The sequence below is a fragment of the Tinamus guttatus genome, unplaced genomic scaffold, assembly GCF_059628265.1.
Source record: "Tinamus guttatus ecotype Peru unplaced genomic scaffold, ASM5962826v1 Tinamus_guttatus_pri_ptg000522l, whole genome shotgun sequence".
Classification (NCBI taxonomy): Eukaryota; Metazoa; Chordata; class Aves; order Tinamiformes; family Tinamidae; genus Tinamus; species Tinamus guttatus.
The window spans coordinates 1,493,816-1,511,623 of NW_028289056.1; the positions used below are offsets into that span (position 1 = coordinate 1,493,816).

The window sequence follows — 17,808 nt, forward strand, 5'->3', positions numbered from 1 at the left end:
CTGGACCCGCGCAGTTCTGGGGGGGACGGGGCACCCTCTCTCCATTCCAGACCCCATTCCGAAGGCCCGTGCCGCCCAGCGAGGCTGTCGCAGCTCTGCTCCCTCCCGGGCTCGCGCAGGTGACGCCGGTTAGTCCTGCACGAGTCACTTCGCTCCCTCACTTTCACAGCTCGCTCCGTGGCAGCCCGGCTGCACAAGCGTCCTTGCAGGAGCGCCCGGTCCGGGCCCACACGAAGCGCTTCCCGGGGCGTTTTCCTTCGCGCTTCCCGGAGCGTTTTCCTTCGCGCTTCCCGGAGCGTTTTCCTTCGCGCTCCCCTTCGCGACCCCAACGGCCCCGACGGCCGCGCGCGGCGCCCTCAGCGCGGGGGGCGGGGCCTCGGGCTGCCCCGCCCCCCGTCGTCTCCGCCGCTCCGGGCTCCCTCCCGCCCGCTGACGTCACCGCTGACGCCACGCTCTCGCCGCCAATGGGCGCGGGCGGCTCGCGCTCAAACGCGCGCGGCGGGAGCGGCGCTGAGGCGGGAGCGGCCATGGCGGGGAGCAGCGCCCGTCGCGGCGCCTTTCCCTTCAAATCGATCCCGTTGAGCAGCATCCCCGACGGCACCCTCACGCCGCTCAAGGACCTCCTGAAGGCCCACGCGGCCGCCGAGCCCCAGGGCCGCGCCATGCGGCCGGCGGCGGGGCCCAGCTGTGTCTTACAGTCCACGCTGCTGCCGGGCGGCGGCGGCGGCGCCGACATGGAGCGGCTGGAGCTCAGCGAGATCCCCGGCGTTGCCACGGCCCGCCGGCCGCGAGACCCGGCGGCGCTGAAGCGGCGCGCGGCGGAGCCGCCGCACTACGAGTCGCCCGCCAAGCTGGTGCCGCCCGCCCGGGGCCTCGCCCCGCCGCCGCCCGCGGCCCCCGCGCCGCGCACAGGTCGGTGCCGCCGCGGCGCGCGGGGGGAACGCGGCGGCCTTGGAGCGGGACAGTCACCCCCGCCCCCTCATGACCGCAACGGAGGGAGGAGGCCTCCGTAGATGGCGGATTTCTGCGCTAAAACGCGTTTGTGCCGCATATTTCCACTCTTCCCTCCCTTCCTTCGCATTGGCGGGCTCTCCCCTACGAACTCTTCCTCCTTCCCTCGCTGTGTCTCGTTCCCCGCCTCGGCGTGGATGGGGCGGCCCTCGGTGGCCCCTGTCAAGCCCGCCTAAGGCCCAAGGCCGTCTCGGCCTGTCCTGCCGCCAGCCTGGGGAAGGGCAGGGGCGGCGGGAGGCTTCTCCCGGTAAAAGCCTTCCTGGGCAATCCGCTCAGCTCCCTGCGCTTGGAAGCGTTTTCCTGCCTTAGTGACTCCCCCCCAGAGCATTTTTACAATCCAGACCACTCGGCTGAGCTCCTGCACCAAACCTTTACCAGGTTTGGTGGGGTTAGCGAGCTGTCCCATTTGCCAGCGCTCCTCTTGCTGTGTACACAGGAGCATCGCCCGAGCGCTCCGTGGGCTTTACCAGGGCCATGCCAGGGAGAGCTGCCACCGGGGGTGACCCGCTCTGCCCCGAAAGAACGAGCTAGTGTGGAAAATACTGCCTAGCTTTACAGCTGTGTATTATAAAGTTCTCCTAGGTGGCCTCGTTGCAATTCAAGTCCCTTATTACTCTTGCAATCCCTATTGGATATAATTAAAAAGGAGATCAGGCTGTTATTTTCTGTGATAAGTGCAAACTCTTAAACTCTTATATACTTCTTAACCCTGGCTTTCCAAGTGGCACACTTCTGCTTGCATCGTTGTCCCTCAAATTGATAATGACTCTTCAACTGAACTCAGCCCTGTCGAGGGCTTGATAATGCTGTGGTATTGGTCTCTATCCCTTGGTATTGGTCCATATCCCTTCTGCACATTCCCTTAGTCCCCTCTGGGTCAGGTTATGGCCCTGCCATGTGTATATCTCTATGATTCTGGGGACACATTTTTTTTTTACGTGTGGCAAAGCAACATCTGGTTTGCAGGGAGAAGGGAAAGGCCTTATTGCTAAGGAAAATATATGGGAACAAATTAATAGAATCACAGAATGCTCAAGGTTGGCAGGGACCTCTCAAGGTCACCTAGTCCAACCCCTGCACACGCAGGGTCACCTAGAGCACGTGGCACAGGACTGCGTCCAAGCGGGTTTGAAGATCTCCAGAGAAGGAGACTCCACAACCTCTCTGGGCAGCCTGTTCCAGGGCTCTGGCACCCTCACTGGGAAGAAATTTTTCCTTAAGTTCCTGTGGAACTTTTGGTGTTTCAGTTTCCGGCTGTTTCCTCTAGTTCTGTCAGTGGCCACCAGTGAAAAGAGGCCGCCCCATCCTCCTCACTGCCTCCCTTGAGGTACTTCTAGACACTGCTCAGGTCCCCTCTCAGCCTTCTCTTCTCCAGCTGAACAGGCCCAGCTCCCTCAGCCTCTCCTCATAGGGCAGATGTTCCAGGCCCCTGATCATCCTTGTGGCCCTGCGCTGGACTCTCTCCAGCAGCTCCACATCCCTCTTGTCCTGTGGAGCCCAGAACTGGACACAATACTCCAGATGTGGCCTCACCAGGGCTGAGTAGAGAGGCAGGATCACCTCCCTCGACCTGCTGGAGACGCTCTTCTTAACGCACCCCAGGATCCCATTGGCCTTCTTGGCCACAAGGGCAACTGCTGCCTCATGGTCAACTTGTTGTCCACCATGATGCCCAGGTCTTTCTCTGCAGAGCTGAATTGTTGTAAAATGCAACCTAGCATCTTAAGAAGTATGTGTTTTGCTTTTTTTTTCTTCTCCTGTGTGAAAATGTTCTTCCCAAATCCAAAGGATTTTTTTTTTTTTCCCTCAGAATTGCCTTGCACCCAGATTCCTCAGAAGAGACCCGTGAATCGGTTAGCTGTAGACCCTCTTGTACGAGAATCTCCTCAGAAGTTCTTCCTGCGTATGAAACGGAAACTGCAGCAGCAGAAAGGTGGGTGATACTGCTCTTAATAACATTTCTGAAGCTTCCTTGAGATCAGGGCTTCTGCCGTGGTTTGTGTGCTGTGGCAGACAAAGGATTTTTATTTTTATGTGCAGATCCAATACTTTCTAACTCAGTTAAGGAGAATATTCTTCCCTCCACAGCTGCAGAAAAGCCATCAGACAAACCTGCTTTTACTGAGCAGCTCCACAAAGCTCATACAGACTCTGTGACCACTGGTAATGACAATCAGGATAACTTCATCATGGAATCGCTTGATGCTGATGATGAATTGTCTCAGAATACAGTGACTAATACTGTGAATAGAAATTCCCTCCCTTCTGAAAGTGGGGATCTGCTAGAAGAAAGGTATGGACGTGGAGAAACAAAACATGGTAACTTTCTTCAAGAAAGAAGACAATTGCGACCAAGTAGTCCGCAACCAGCTCGTGGAGTAGAAAAGGCACCGGAGACTAATTCTCCGAACCCCCCGCAGTGCTTATGTAGCATTATGCTCTCTTCTCCCAAAGTCTACATACCAAGGAAGGAGAAACCAAGAGAAGACTCCAAGGCCTCTTCGGATAAACCTCATACAGATAAAACATCTGGCAATGGAAGTAAACAGGTGGGAGAACTTAATACTCTAGGGGATTTGGCTATCTCAAAGCTTCCTGGGGGCTGCTCATAGCTCACAGTTCTGGGGGATTTGGTTTTGTTTTTCTGTTGTTGGTTTTGACTTGCTAGAAGTCAATGTTAAATTATAAAAGTGCTTTCAGTAATTTATGACATCACTTGTTCATTAGCTTCTAGCTTGATTGTTTCTCCATAAATGTTTAATAGTCATTTTTAATTTCTCTGACTTGGAACATTTTGCCTGAAAACCTTTTCAATCTAACTCTTTAAAAATGATATGTCTTTATTTTTGTCACAGCGAAAAGCTTGCCTAACCAGCTGGAGAATCAAAGTGATCAGTAATAACACTGCAATATGTGTTGAAGGAGAGCGAACGTAAGTGTCGTGTGTGGGGTGTTGCTTTTTATTTGTTTGGGGGTTTTGTTGTGTGTGGTTTTTTTTTTTTGACACTTAAATGCATAGCTTTTAGTTATATAGCTTTTATAGCTTAGATTCTGAACAGTTTAGCATGTCCATCTCATGGAATATCTGTGGTTCTGAAACTTGTATTTCCTGAAGTATCTTGGTAGCCACTGGGAGCCATTTCACCAGGTCGGAGGGCTACCTGAGCCAGGGCTGTCACAGTTCTGCTGCCCCTGGCCCCAGGGACACGGCCTTTGGCTCATGTCCTCGCTCTTCTGCAGCAGTGACATCTCTCAGACTTGGCTCTTCTTTAAGCTGACTCCCACCTTGCTGCCACCTGTGTGGGCCTGCCCTGCTGCTTGTGCTGGCAGCAGAACCCTGTGCAGTAGCTGATCCAGCTGAGCAGAACTTCTTTTTGGTTAAGGTTTTGATCAGGCTGTTTCTTGTAGCTATTTGAATGCCAATGCCAAAGCAAAGGAGAGGATGGTGGCTCTGCATGGGCCTGTCCCTTCTGGCAACAGCTTGCACTAAGGTTCTCAACGATCCTGTGAAAATGTAGCCTAGGAGAAGCATATTCTGCTCTTTGCCTGCTGCTACAGATAGCCACTTATCTGCTTAAGAGGTAACCCAGAACCTCACTCAACAGTAGTGCTACTACTTAAAGGAAGTAGTTTGGTACTCCTACTGAGACCAAGACATTTCAAGAGACCAAGACATTTCAGGAGACCATCTATCCTGTACATGGCACTTTCCAAACAACTGTTACCTTCCTTTTACTGCTAGCAACATGTCTTCATTTTGCTGCTGCATATCTGGTATTTGCTAATATGTACTATGCCTGATCTGCTTTCTAGACTCTCTGAATGGAGTTGGGTTCATATTTTGTGAAGTTTTGGTCTTTGATACTGTTCTATACCTTAAGTTGTTGTAAAAGTGTATTTAGAAAGAATTATATTGTTTTATATTTTAATATTTGGATCTCTTTTCCTTCTCAGAGAAGTCTCCTAACTATTTTTTTAACAATTCTACTGTTTTCTATTTTCAATTCTACTATTTTCAGTTCTATTCTAATGCCCATTCCAGGAAAAGGGAAGATTCATTTGGCTTTGAACACCAAGGTGGGGCAGCATTTCTGTAGCACTTTCAAGGCCTTATGCTTTGTTTCCTTGCCTGTATCACTCAAACTGCATAACACTCCTGGTCCGATATGGAATTTTAATGTTGTAATTTTTTTCTTTTATGACAAGCATTTTATTTCTTTCTTTTCATGTTATCCCTGTTTATTAGAGATATGAAAGATCTGCCCTGGCATAGTAATGCGATTGTAGAACGTATAGCACGCAACCAAGTTAAAACACTATCTGGCAGTATCTACTTACTGCAAGGAAAGATAGATTCTGCTTCAATGAGAAAAGAAGGTAAGGCACTTGCTGCTACTATTACACTGCAAACTTGAGTACAGCTTAAATAAATGTAGAGATGCATGTGGGGAGAAGCCTGTTTTCTTAGAGAACTGAGTCTCACCACCTCATATGTAAAACCTGAGGAATGAGGCTTGATGGATGTTTCCATTGGAGTATGAGCTTAGTGCTTGGGAGCAGACAAAACCAATCTGGGTACTGGGAAGGAATATAAAAGGAACACACTTTTCCTCACTTAAATGTGCTGCAGAGCCCTCTCACAGGGGTCACTGCTCCCAGTTAAGTGTCCTGGCCAGCAGTGAGCCCACAAGCTGCTGTGGGCACGCACCCACGCGCTTCCCTGCAGGACCAGGGCTATGGGACACCCCGATACCCGTGGGAGTGCTACAGGCCAAACAGCTGGCTCAGGAAGGCCAGTGCTCCAGTGGTGCTGTTCTTCCTTCTCTGTTGCAACTGTTAATGCTGCTCTTTTTTATTTTGAACAGGTTTCCCGTATCAATTCATCAAAAGATTTATGTATGGCTTTTCCAAGAAGTGGAAGGAATATGTTGAGGATTTACTTGAGACAATACGATGGTAACTTCAGAGATGTAGTTTCATTGTGATGCTCTCTTTAGCATTAGTTAAATTATACCCCACTTTTAAGTATGTGATACTAGAAGGCAATAAGGGTGTTAGGTGTGTGTGACACCTGTGTTCAGGCAAGTCCTGGTCGGTGCTTGGAAGGACACCCTTCTACAAACAGCCTTCATTCCAGGGGCTTGTTCCTGCGGTCCCTGCTTGCGTGGCCTCGGCAAGCAGGAGAGCTTTGGCTCCACTCGTGTAGGGGTCCGTTGTGTCTGTGGATGCAGTGGTTTTGCTGGGATGAGAACAAGGCTTTGAATGCACAAGAGCTGCTGACATGTTAAAAGAATGAGATGTTTACATTTTTTTTTTTCTCCACCAAATCACTAGGAAAGAACATAAGCAAACTAATGATGAGGATGAAGATGAAGAGACTGAAAATGACTTGATGAATACAAACGTACGGAAAAATGCAAAAGATTCAGCAGGAGCCCGAAAGAAATCTTCAACTAGAGACACAACTTATGAAGTATTACCGAAGAATGATAAAACCAGTAGTGGGTATTTATACTTCTTTGAAAATTAAAAACTGGTGTTTCTCTTCATCTGCTTTTTCTGGCAAAAAGATATGTAACATGGTTCATCTCTGTTCCCATCTTGTTAATTAGTTGTATGGAAGTGGTAACAAACCACTAGCTTTAGCTTTGATATGTTAAGTTGTTCACTTAGTGCTCTTGATCACTGCAGTCTGACTTGATAATTGCTTATTTTCTAGTTTGCTGACAGACAGTATCTGTAAAAACAGTTTTGTGGCTCTTCAGAGGAATAACCCTGGGAAAGGGGCAGAGTCTGGCTTGCCCTGTTGCAGGGGAAAGGCTGCGGCTTCCAAGGCACTTGCTCTGCAGGCAGAGTTGAGTGCAGTTCCGTGCCGGGGGAGCTCTCCCAGGCTGCTCCTTTTTGGCAGAGGGGGTTTTAACACCAACTTGGCCCTGGAGCTGGTTTGTTTTGCAGCTTCTCAGCCTCACTGACCCAGTAGTGGGTAGGAAGTAAGAGTGAGCATTGGCGGATGAGCCCAACAGCGTATGGGAAATTCCTTAACTAGGTCTAGTTTTATAATTTAGTGTAATAATTTCCAAAGGAAGTTATAAAGTTCTAACTCAAGAATCTAATCAAGAGGCTTTTTCCTTCTCTTGCAAGAGCAAGCCTGGCTTTTCTTTAAGGACACAGATTACTTTTGTTTTTAGCCTTGACTTCTTTTTGATATCTTGTCATAGGGTCCAACAGGCCTCTGTTCAAAATTGAAAGTATCTGTTAATAGTCTAATATTCCTGGTAATACTAAGAAAAGCTGCTTTTCTCATTTCTGTGAGGATTTGTGTGATAATTTTTCATATCACTTTGTTTTCCTGTATGACTTTTAGATTATTCCTAGCCTTCTAAATCATCTGAAAAAAAGAAGCTTCATGAAGTATAAACTTCATTGTTGTGAAAGTTATTCAGTCATTAAACTATGCTTATTTCTAACCTGAACTCTTTTAAAACTATTAATTTGTGTTAAGTTTTCTGTTTCCATGCAGACAGTACAAATTAACTTTCCTTATTCACATGTTATTCTTATGCTTGGGAAGCCTGCAAAGAGATGGACTGTCAGTACAATGTTTGGGGCAAAATTATATTTCTTGTTGCCCCTCCCCCTTTCTTTTTCCCCCCTCTAGATAAAACACCAAAGCACAATCGTCTATCAAATGACCAGAACGAAATTTATACTCGCAGTGGTCGTCTTGTTAAACCACCATTAAGTTTCTGGTGTGGACAACGTGAATTTGTTGATCAGGATCTAAATGTTACTATAGAAGCAGGTGGAGTAGATTATTTGAGTATGGTAAGATTACTTTGTCTCTTTACCTGGTGGTTTAAATGTGTAATTCTTTTTTCTTGAAATGTTGATTTAAAACAAAACAAAACCCTAGGTTTCAGTTCTTTGTAAGTGCTTGAAGATGCAGGAACACAAAACATTTTTTTTTAAAAAAAAAAAAGCCTTAATCTTTTCAGTTACTTTCTGAAAGATGGGATTAGTAGAAACTACTTGTGGGAAAAAATGAGGGTTTTGGAAAGTGAGTATATCAAACAAGAAGCTGCATGTAGGTACTGATGGGGGCCCTGGAGATAGTACCAAGATACCCTGCTTGGCTATTAAAATGCTTATTCCCGCTGTCCTTTAATCACATGAGGGATGCCAGTGCTGTGGGTGAGTTTTTCTGAAGCAATCTCACTCCTCCTTTCTGCATACATCTTCATTAGGACCAAGTATTTTCTCACTTGTGGAAACCATCTCTGCTCTCATCTGTCTCAATCACTCCTGACCTATGGTGGCACTTTACGCTAGCCTGATAACACTCTTGATACTGAACAAAGGAAAGCAGCATTATTGGGGTGGCTGTGCACGGAGCTGTTGTCTTGAAGATCAGCTGGCCCTTTTGGAGTGGGGAGTGCACTAACGCTTCAGTGTTAGTGAAGATTTATGTCTGGCTTATCACTAACTCATGCCTCTCAACCTTGAGACTTTAACCTGCTTTTTGTATAAAAGGGAGCCTGGCTAACCTGCTTTGGTCGCATGCCTATAACTAAGCATCATTGTTGATCAAATACTAAATAGCAGATACTGGGCTATGGAGGTGACTTTTAAATCTCTCCACTCTGTAAATATTTGGCTTTTTCAGAGTTGGTATCAGTACACTTGCTATGTAATCTCTAGCAGGAGTTTAGATTTACTGTTTTATTTTGAAGTTGTATAGTAGTGAAAAACCCCAAAGCAAGAAGAAAAACAGAATGGAATCAGTGAAGACAAGGGAAGAAACAAAAAGCCAACATAAAGGTAAAAAACCTTGTAATTTTACATGTTATTGACAGGACTTGGTGTGATTATGAATTTGGTGTTGGTGCGGTATGGTGGTGTCCTGTTAGTACTAAAAAGAGTAAATAACTATTTAATGGTCACTTGATTTTTCCTATAAGTAATTTCTAAAAAATCCCTTTATTGACATAATAGGAATGAGCAGATTTTCTTCCCAAAAATGGGAGTGAAAAGACATTGTTTGGCTTCCCTGGCGTCGTGGCTGCCGCGCGGGGCGGCCCTTGGCGGGTGCTGCCCCGGGTGGGCGCAGAGCCCCGGTCTCGGGGCACGGCAGCGCGTGCCCGAGGGCAGGGACAGGCCTTTGCCAACCCCTCCGCGAGGGCTGGGAAGGAGGCCGAGAGCCCAGGGAGCTCCCCTGGGTGCTGGTGTTGCTCACGCTCTGTTGGCCCACGTTAGGCACCCCTGGCAGCAGAGATGAGTTTGGAGGTGCTCAGGGGCTGGGTCTTTGAAGTGGGCTGCCAGGTTAGCCCCGCTGCCCTTCTCTGGCACGGGACGGGGCAGCGCTGAATGTGGGTTAATGTCGAGCATCACTGATGTGCCAGAGAGCACAGGAGTGACTTACGTGACTTTATTTGGTAATACTGATGTGCTCTCTTCCAGGGAAAAACCATGAGAAAAAAGTAAGCTCCAAGACAGAGCCCAAGTCCGCTGGGAGCAAGGGGACCAGGCACTATGTTTCAGATAATGAAAGTGATAGTGCAGCTGCTACTAATAAAGCAAAACTTTTTGTTAAGTTGACTCCCTTAAATATTAAAGGACAAAACCACCAAAAACATAATAGCCAAGCTACAAGAATGAGGAAGAAAGGGAAGGGGAGAGAATGTGTGGAATTGGACACACATAAGCAGTCCTGTGTGTACTCTCTAAGGTCAGTTAAACAACTTCAAGACAAGAATTCAGCAAAAGAACCCTCAAGAGAAGATGAGGAAGAGGAATCCAGCGAAGATGTCCCTCTGTCAATCAAAAGGGTAACCAAGCCCCTGTCGTCCCGGGAGACTCGGCACTCCCGATCCCCGTGCGACCCGCGGCGGTCCCGGGATGCCAAGAAGGCCCCAGGCGAGCGCGGGGCAGCGCACAGCGAGGCCTCCTCGGAGCTGCTGCCGGGGCAAACGCCTTCCACGAGCTCCGGCAGCGCTCGCTCCTCCAGGACACTGAGGCCGAGGAGCAGAACCAACCCTCCCCTCTACACGTTTGACTCCGAAAGTGAGCTCGAAACGAGCGAGGAGCGACTCGAAGTGAAAGGAAGGAAATCAAAAGTATCTATGAAAAAAACGAACTGCGCAGCTGCCAACACTAGCAAATCTTCAGCAGCAAAATCAAGAGAAGCAGAGACAGAAAAGGTCCAGAAGTCTCTTGAGCTTTTCCCAGGGAGCGCTGATGATTGGACTCAAAAGGAATTACAGAAGCTATACAGGCAAGTAGTTACTTTCTTGCTATGGCACACTTCCTTATGGACATCAGCAAGGAAAATATACTTGAATCTTAAATTTAGGCTATCCTTCAGAATTCTGCTTTACATTGTGAAATGTGGAAAATTCATTTTTTCACTTTTTTTAAAGGCTTACTTTTTTAACTCCTTTCTTTAAAAACAAAACAAAAAAACACAAATTTAGAAAAATAGTGAAGTAAAGGAAACAGTAGCTACATTTTGTGAGCTGTTACGTGAGCCTCAGGAACCTTTATCTGGGTAAAGAGGAACGCTACAAAAACCCAGAAATCCCTGGATCAGTACTTCCCTACCTGTTTTTTTTTTTTTTTTTTTTTTTTTTAACACGTTTTTATTTCCTTTTATGAAAGGAATAGACATTCCTATAAGTAAAACTGAAAAAGCATGAGAAAGTGAATGATATGCTAAACATACTGAGAGAGCTAGTAAGGTAGTAAAATGTTAGGAAAAGTGTAGTCAAAAATTAAACATGTAGGAAGTTGTTCAGGTTTCATAAAGGGGCCCCAAACCCAGGAATGTTGAACTACTGTACTCTGGCAGTACTTAAACCAGCTCCTGGGCAGTATTTAATACAGTACACTGTATGCATTTGGGTTTTTTGAACCTGAAAGGTTGTGAGCTTGTGTCTCAGTGAAAATACTATAACTGCTGCAAGCAAGAAAGAAATTTCTCATGAAACTGAGGCACTAGCATGACTTGTCAAGGTGAATATTTGCACCTTTCAAAGTGTCCAGATGCAGAGCCAGGACAGTCTGTGCGGGGTGTTCCCCCCGCTGCCTGTCAGGGTGGTGTGACCCGGGTGCTCCGCCAGGACAGTCTGCGCGGGGTGTTCCCCTGCTGCCTGTCAGGGTGGTGTGACCCGGGTGCTCTGCCAGGACAGTCTGCGCAGGGTGTTCCCCTGCTGCCTGTCAGGGTGGTGTGACCCGGGTGCTCTGCCAGGACAGTCTGCGCGGGGTGTTCTCCCCGCCGCCTGTCAGGGTGGCGTGACCCGGGTGCTCCGCCAGGACAGTCTGCGCGGGGTGTTCTCCCCGCCGCCTGTCAGGGTGGCGTGACCCGGGTGCTCTGCCAGGACAGTCTGCGCGGGGTGTTCCCCTGCTGCCTGTCAGGGTGGTGTGACCCGGGTGCTCCCCCAGGACAGTCTGCGCGGGGTGTTCCCCCCGCTGCCTGTCAGGGTGGCACGGTGCAGGTCACGGGTGTTGTTCCCTCGCAGGGCCATGGCAGCGTTTCCCAAGCACAGGAGTGGCTTCTGGCTGGAGGTGGCCCTGGCCGTGGGCTCGCGCTCGGCCGAGGAGTGTCACCGCAAGTACATGGAGCAGCAGCAGGCAAAGGGCACCCGGAGACGCACCGCACAGGCCACGGCTTCGCGGAAAACGGAGGAGAAAGGTACGTACTTCACTGGGAACTTTAAATCAGAGTGTTCTCTGTCCAGAAGAGATGACCTAGGTTGCCCAGTCCTTGGGCTTTAAGGACAGAGAAGGGCACTGTGGCATCTTGTCCATCCCGTGTAACAGCAGCTGCGGGGCTTGCAGCACAGGCGCTGACGTCCCTTCTGCCCTGCAGGCAGCTCTGGGCCAGGTGAGGTCCTGCCCGGGCTGTGTGCGTGGCTGCAGCCCTCGTGCCACAGCACTGCAGCAGAGCTCTGCCCAGCGCGCTTCCACCTCCCCCGCCTTCCTTCACACCCACGTGCATGGGTAGTTCTGTTGAAATGCTAACAAAATCGGTGATGGTCAATATTTGCAAAGGCTGTGGGAGGCTCTAGCATAAACTTTTAATTAAAACATACTGCAGAAATTTCCTCTGAAGGCATAAATTTATATAGATTCAGATGTGCCATAAGAAACCTCCAACGGGACAGGATTTTGTTTCTCTAATGCAGAATGCAATTGATTAAATTGTTACTGCTTTTAAATCCTAAAAACTAATGTCTTTGAATAATTACCACACTTTTGATTAATGTAGATAAGAAAGAGCCAGTTATGGTAACTGCTAAAGTAGGAACCTTCAAGAGAAAGCAGCAGATGAGGGACTTCCTGGAGCACATGCCAAAGGACAACCACGATGACATCTTCACTGCGACGCCCTTCCAGAACAGAAAAGTCAAGGTAAATCTGGGGAAGCAGCGTACGTAGCGCCTGCCTGCTGGTTCCGCGCCGTTCCCGTGCTGAAGAGCTGCGCGTTCTGCTGAGCACCAAGCAGCACTGCTCATGTTGGTGACGCTGGAGTGTGGCCTGGTGCCCTCCGAGCGCGGGGGAGGCCTGGGGACACTCCACGGCCCCGGCTGCCTCTGGGGCTGCTCTCTGCAGCCCCTGCTGCCCGAAGGGGCTCTAACGGGGTGCCAGGTTAAGGAGAGCTGTCCCCGCTGTGTCCTCAGGAGTGCTGCTGCCCTCCTGCTCCTGCCTTGCAAGTTGCTTATTCACCTGCTCGCGTGGTTCATGGGCTGGAAAAGCCTTTTGCCCCGAGCTGCCTGCACTTCTTATTCTGGCCTGCACCCAGAACTGCAGTGCTACTTTAGTAGCACTAACTTGATCCCTTTCTGTAAACTCCAGGGTCCCCATAACCATTATGTGCAGTTTGGCTGCTAAACAATTGATGCATCTGTGTCCAAGATGCCCTGGTTTTGCAGCGGGATCTTCCAGGATCCATCCAATACTGTGTCCTAGCCCCTGGGTTCGAATTCCTTTTGCCCAGCTCAATCTGTGCAAAACCAGCCGGGCTCCTCCTGGAGCTCCTGCTGAGCGCACCCTGCGCTTGCCACCTGCTCAGCCTTGGTGGCCGCCAGGCCCCGTGTCCCAGTTGTCACCCTGTGTGTCTGGTCACGCACTTTGCTTCTGCTCTGAGTCTTTTCAGTTCTTCTGTATCTTCTCAGAGTGAAAGGGCTAGAAGTTCACTGGTCAATGCTGAATTCTCCCTGATCAGTAATGGTCAGCTCCAAGGTTGTAACTTTCATCTGAAGTTATTTTCTGAACGTGTGCTAGCACCAGAAAGTCAGCAAAGAGCTGGGCATCTACAAGAAGAGTAGGAAGAAGGTGGCAGAGGCCTCATTCTGCTGCCGTATGAGGTCCTCGAGTATGTGTCTCCTTAGCACTGTGTGCAGTTGTGGCTCCCATGCCCCTGAGGAGTCAGAAAAAGGTGACTGAGCTCACAGCGGGAACGGAGCACCTCCCTCCTGAGAAGAGGTCTGGGGCTCCTCGTCTTGGAAAAGAGGAAGCTGGGGAAGAGGGATAGAGCCAAGGTGCTCGGAGCCCTAGGGAGCGCTCGCCGTCGCTGCAGGCAGAGGCAGAGCTGCAGGAAGCTTCCCGAGGAGCTTTTTGCTGAACACAAGTTACTGACTGTGCTAATGTGGCTTTACAGCTGCCGCTGCTCGCGGGGAGCCAAGACGACACCAACTTCGCGCTCACGGACAACCCCGTGACGCCGTCGTCGGTCCTGTTCCCGCTGCAGCAGACGCCGCAGTGCGAGCACATCAGCCCGGGGATGCTGGAGCCCATCAACAGGTAGGGGCCAAGGCCAGCGGGCTGCTCCTGGGCGAGCGCAGCCGGGAGCCGCTTCCTCCTGCCGCTCTTCTTGCTTGCCCCTATATCTCTCTTCCGTGTTCATTCTACTGACAGTTACTGGCTTCAAAGTTCCTGTTCTCTTCTGACTAGCAGAACTAAAATTACTGGGCATGCAGGTTTAACTTCCACACTTGAGCTGTCCTGCCGATCAGCCCTGACCTGGGAAACGGAGAGCTAAATCCATAATTTAAGAGGAGATGGACTGAAGTTTATATGGATCAGGGAAGTGAAGGTGCTAAAGTCAAAGTCCATATCTTCTTCCTGATTTAGAGTGGTGATGCAGGAGGTAGTAGGAATGAATTCTAAATAAAAAAAATAAACATGGCATTTGGAAGATTTTAATTTGGCTGTTTTTTATGTCTGAAATCTGGTCAAGCTAGAAATAGTACAAATAGGCTAGCATTTCCTTCCTCATTTTCTGAGTTTTTTGCCTCTTTGTAGAAGGTAGAAGCAAGTTACTAATTCACCTCCAGGCTCAGAGCATGCATTGTAAATACTGCAGTGGCTTAAGTATTTGTTTAGAGAAAATTATTCCATTCAACTGTGTTCAGTCTGAGCTACTAAATGAACTAGGGACTTCCCCCAAAAATTCTCAACTAAACATCCTTTTACACTCAGGATGGTGATTTAGGCTTTGAACTTGGCAGATGTTTCATTGCTCACTTTCTGTATTAAATGTGCTGAGCCCTGTTGCTTCAGACTTTACTGAAAAGCTTGATTCTTCCACATTGGCGGGGGGAAAAAGTAATTTTATCCAGTCTGCAAGGAAGTAACATCTTTGGTAAGGACAAATTCTCTCACACCTAGATCACATGTTTGAATTCTTGATATAACAGATCACTTCTATATTGAGGCATTTTCCCCAAACTATTATTATACTTGTTGATTGAGCATCAGTGGTTCTTAATGACCATGCTCATTTTCTTCCTGAATTAGAGCTGAGTGAATAATAGCTGCACCTTTACCAAGCAGCTTCACTCCACCAGGCACTCTGGCCATGCCAAATACCCTGTTTTTGTTTGCAGGAATGACTGTGACAGGCACGTGTTCCGAATGCAGAACATGTATGGCAAGAAAAGCACCTGGGACAACATCAGGAAGAAATCGGTAACGTCGCTGGGCTTCACCTCTGGCTGCGTCCTCTGGCGGGCAACGTTTTGCTGAACAGTGGGCAAAAAGCACTGGGGTAACAGCCGTATTCAAGAGATGCTCTTGACTAAAAATTTTTCTCCAAAACCTATGTATTTTGGAGAAAAATCTTACTAGACAAGAGCTAATTGCAGATATGATTAAGTACAAAAGCAGTTATAAACTTGGCGGGGGGGAGGGTGGGAAAAGACAAATTTGATCTTTAGCTGCATGAAGCTACTGTTATGCACTCCTCTACCTTCAGAGAGGAAGCAAAATTCCCCCTTATACCACCTAGTCCATGACTGATGCATTTATCCATTTAATATCTTGGATTTAGAAAGTCTCATGCTTTTTGAGGTATTTCCCAAAACTACTCTATTTTTTAACTAAACACTAAGTTTTATGTAAAAAACTGAGGTCTAAAAGTAGGAAAATTGGCCAGTGCTTCTAGATCAGTACCATTTTCTATATTCATTGAATATAGAAATATATTCTATGAATATAGAAAACATTTTATATTCACTGAAAATGCAGTAGAGCAACAGGATACTTCCAGTCTGTTGCAGTACCAAGTCTTTGCCTGTTGTTGTTTCGACATTCACACAGTGTTGCAGCTGTTTAACAATCTTCCTTTCCTGTTGCTCAGGCAGGAGCTGTACCTGCTACCCCAGCTTCACGCAGAACCACCAAGTTCACTTTTGATAAAAGTAAGCACTTGTTTCCTGCCTCCAGTTCTGGCTTATTCCCTGATTGATGCATTTCCTCCCCACCCAGATCTCTGGTTCTGCCATTGATTTGTCTGGTTGCAGATATCCCCAAATATTAAGCTAGACACAGTCTTAAATTTTTCAGCAGTCTTGGGTTGTCTTTAGCATTTTTGCTTTTGGAATTTAAAAATAAATTATAAACAGAAGGGCATTAAATTACAGGCACAGACCCTCACACTGTCCCCACTGTTTTTCTTGTTGCAGATGTGCAGCAGACCTCGGCTATAGGGCAGCTCTTTACACCCAAGGCAGCATATTCATCATCAGAAGAGGAAGAAGATTCTTATTTTTCTGCTGACTAAATTTCCTGGATTTTAATAGGTCAACAGTTCTATACCCTTTCTTACACAGCACAGTTGAACTGAAGCCTTTAGCTATCCCTATACATGATATTCTTGTGGGTGTCAGTTAGTTCAGTTTGGAAATCTTGGTCTGCAGTTATGAGTGTTAAAATACTTGTCTTGCTGCTTTGTCAGTGATGGTTGTACCTTTTCATGTGTACCAAGTGCCACTGTCTTTGCTTGGCTTCTTCCTTTGAGATACCTTTTCTTCTTTCCCCAGGGAAGATTGAGTATCCCTCTTCCCTTCCTGGCAAAGTTTTTGATTGTTTTATTTTAAAGTTAAGAAAAACTTAAAAAGTCTGTAACAACTTGGCCTTATTTTATATTTTCCTCTAAGGTGAGCTAAGCTGACTCTCTTTAGTAATAAAAAGGTACCAAGTATCTGACAGCATCTTTGTGAAGGGGTAGAGGAAACAATTTTTTGAAGTTGAAAGTCTTAAGCAGTCTCTTAAATGCATTTTCATCTTAAAATTACAGGAAGCCCTGTCTCATACGCTGAGTAGTAAGAACAAAGAAAAAGCTTTGAGCAGATACTGCCTAAAGGAGTGATGTGGAGAAGAAGGGTGGGGGGGGGGGGGAAACAAACCTTCTCAGCTTTTGGTGGGGACCAGCCCTCCAGGCTGCCCTGCTCCAAGCTTTGAGCTTCCCCCTCGCTCCTGGAGCTGTGGCCATGACAGCTCTAGAAGGCACAGCCAAAACCGCTGCCAGCACCAGGGCCAGCCTGAGCTCTTTGGTGTTCTTGCAGAGGAGGGGGCTGCATCCTGCCCTGCTCTGTCCCCAACGCAGGGGTTCCAGGCCTCCCTGAGCATTCAGCCCCCAGATTGCAGCAGGCTCCGCTGGCTCACGCCTGCTCGGCCCAGGTCCCGGCTCCCCTTGGGGCAGGCAGGGACGCGGGGACCCACCGTCCTTTTCCCAGGCAGCCACGGCGTGGCAGCACAGCGCTGCAGCGTGGCTGGGCAGGGTTTGGGGACAGCCACTGCCAGCAAGAAGCAGCTCTTGTCCCTCTGCCCTCACCTGCTCCTACAGCCGGGGTCAGGTCGCAACACGGCCACGGACCAGGCGCCTGCGCCGGGGCAGCTGCTGCAGGGACAGGGACACGGCCCCGCACACCTGGAGAAAACCCTGCACGGGTGCAACGCGCCACACAGCGCCCTGCCCTTTCTGCAGGGATTTATTTACATCTTCTACAGAGAATCCGACCTACATAAAGTGCAGTTGAAAGGAGGCAGCCCCCCAGGCGGGAGGCCGGGGCTCCGTCCTCAGCTCCTGGCGCCGGGGCGGAGGGCCGGGGGCAGCATCTGCTCGTCGAAGCCGTAGCGCAGGTAGCGCACGATCTCCTCGCCCTTCTGCTGGCTCACGCGGGCGGCGGCGGCCACGTCCCGCGGGGAGCTGCAACACACCAGGACACCCCCTCGCACGGCCGCTCCGAGCTCCCGGGGACGACACGGAGCCGGGCGGGAAACTCCCTGCCGGGGAGAGCGTCCAGGGCCACAGCTGAGGCCGCACGGCACCCTGCAGGGCTCCAGGGATGGGGCTGCACCGGGACGAGCAGGAGAGCGGCACTGAAAAGGGGAGTGGGGCAGGAGGGACAAACTTCACCTCTTAGGCCGAGGACAGGGCAGATGTGGAGACAGCAGAGCCGTGGGGGAGCAGTGAGGCACAAATGGGCAGCTCAGGGCAATCCTGCCTCCCCTGCAGGC

The 17,808-nt window shown here is 49.0% G+C and overlaps 2 protein-coding genes across 2 annotated transcripts in view; one reads left to right on the forward strand and one right to left on the reverse strand.

Annotated features, from left to right (window-relative positions):
- The first annotated feature begins 527 nt into the window (after positions 1–527).
- MIS18BP1 (MIS18 binding protein 1) lies at positions 528–16,083 on the forward strand. Its single transcript, XM_088533792.1, has 16 exons — positions 528–870; positions 2,702–2,944; positions 3,052–3,560; positions 3,867–3,943; positions 5,258–5,388; positions 5,877–5,967; positions 6,346–6,512; positions 7,670–7,836; positions 8,742–8,829; positions 9,469–10,282; positions 11,526–11,698; positions 12,275–12,417; positions 13,667–13,809; positions 14,895–14,976; positions 15,647–15,707; positions 15,972–16,083. Exons 1-16 carry the CDS (start codon positions 528–530, stop codon positions 16,067–16,069), a joined length of 3,330 nt encoding a protein of 1,109 aa, XP_088389918.1. The 3' UTR covers positions 16,070–16,083.
- A 1,284-nt stretch (positions 16,084–17,367) lies between these two features.
- FANCM (FA complementation group M) overlaps positions 17,368–17,808 on the reverse strand; it is a 63,017-nt gene continuing 62,576 nt past the window's right edge. Inside the window, 1 exon segment of the mRNA XM_088533794.1 lies at positions 17,368–17,497. Within this exon segment, the coding sequence (XP_088389920.1) occupies positions 17,368–17,497 (130 nt within the window).

Coding starts and splice junctions, on each gene's coding strand:
- MIS18BP1 (XM_088533792.1), top strand. CDS start 528: ATGGCGGGGAGCAGCGCCCGTCGCGGCGCCTTTCCCTTCAAATCGATC. Junction 8,830..9,468: donor AACAAAAAGCCAACATAAAG/GTAAAAAACCTT, acceptor GCTCTCTTCCAG/GGAAAAACCATGAGAAAAAA. Junction 13,810..14,894: donor ATGCTGGAGCCCATCAACAG/GTAGGGGCCAAG, acceptor TTTTGTTTGCAG/GAATGACTGTGACAGGCACG.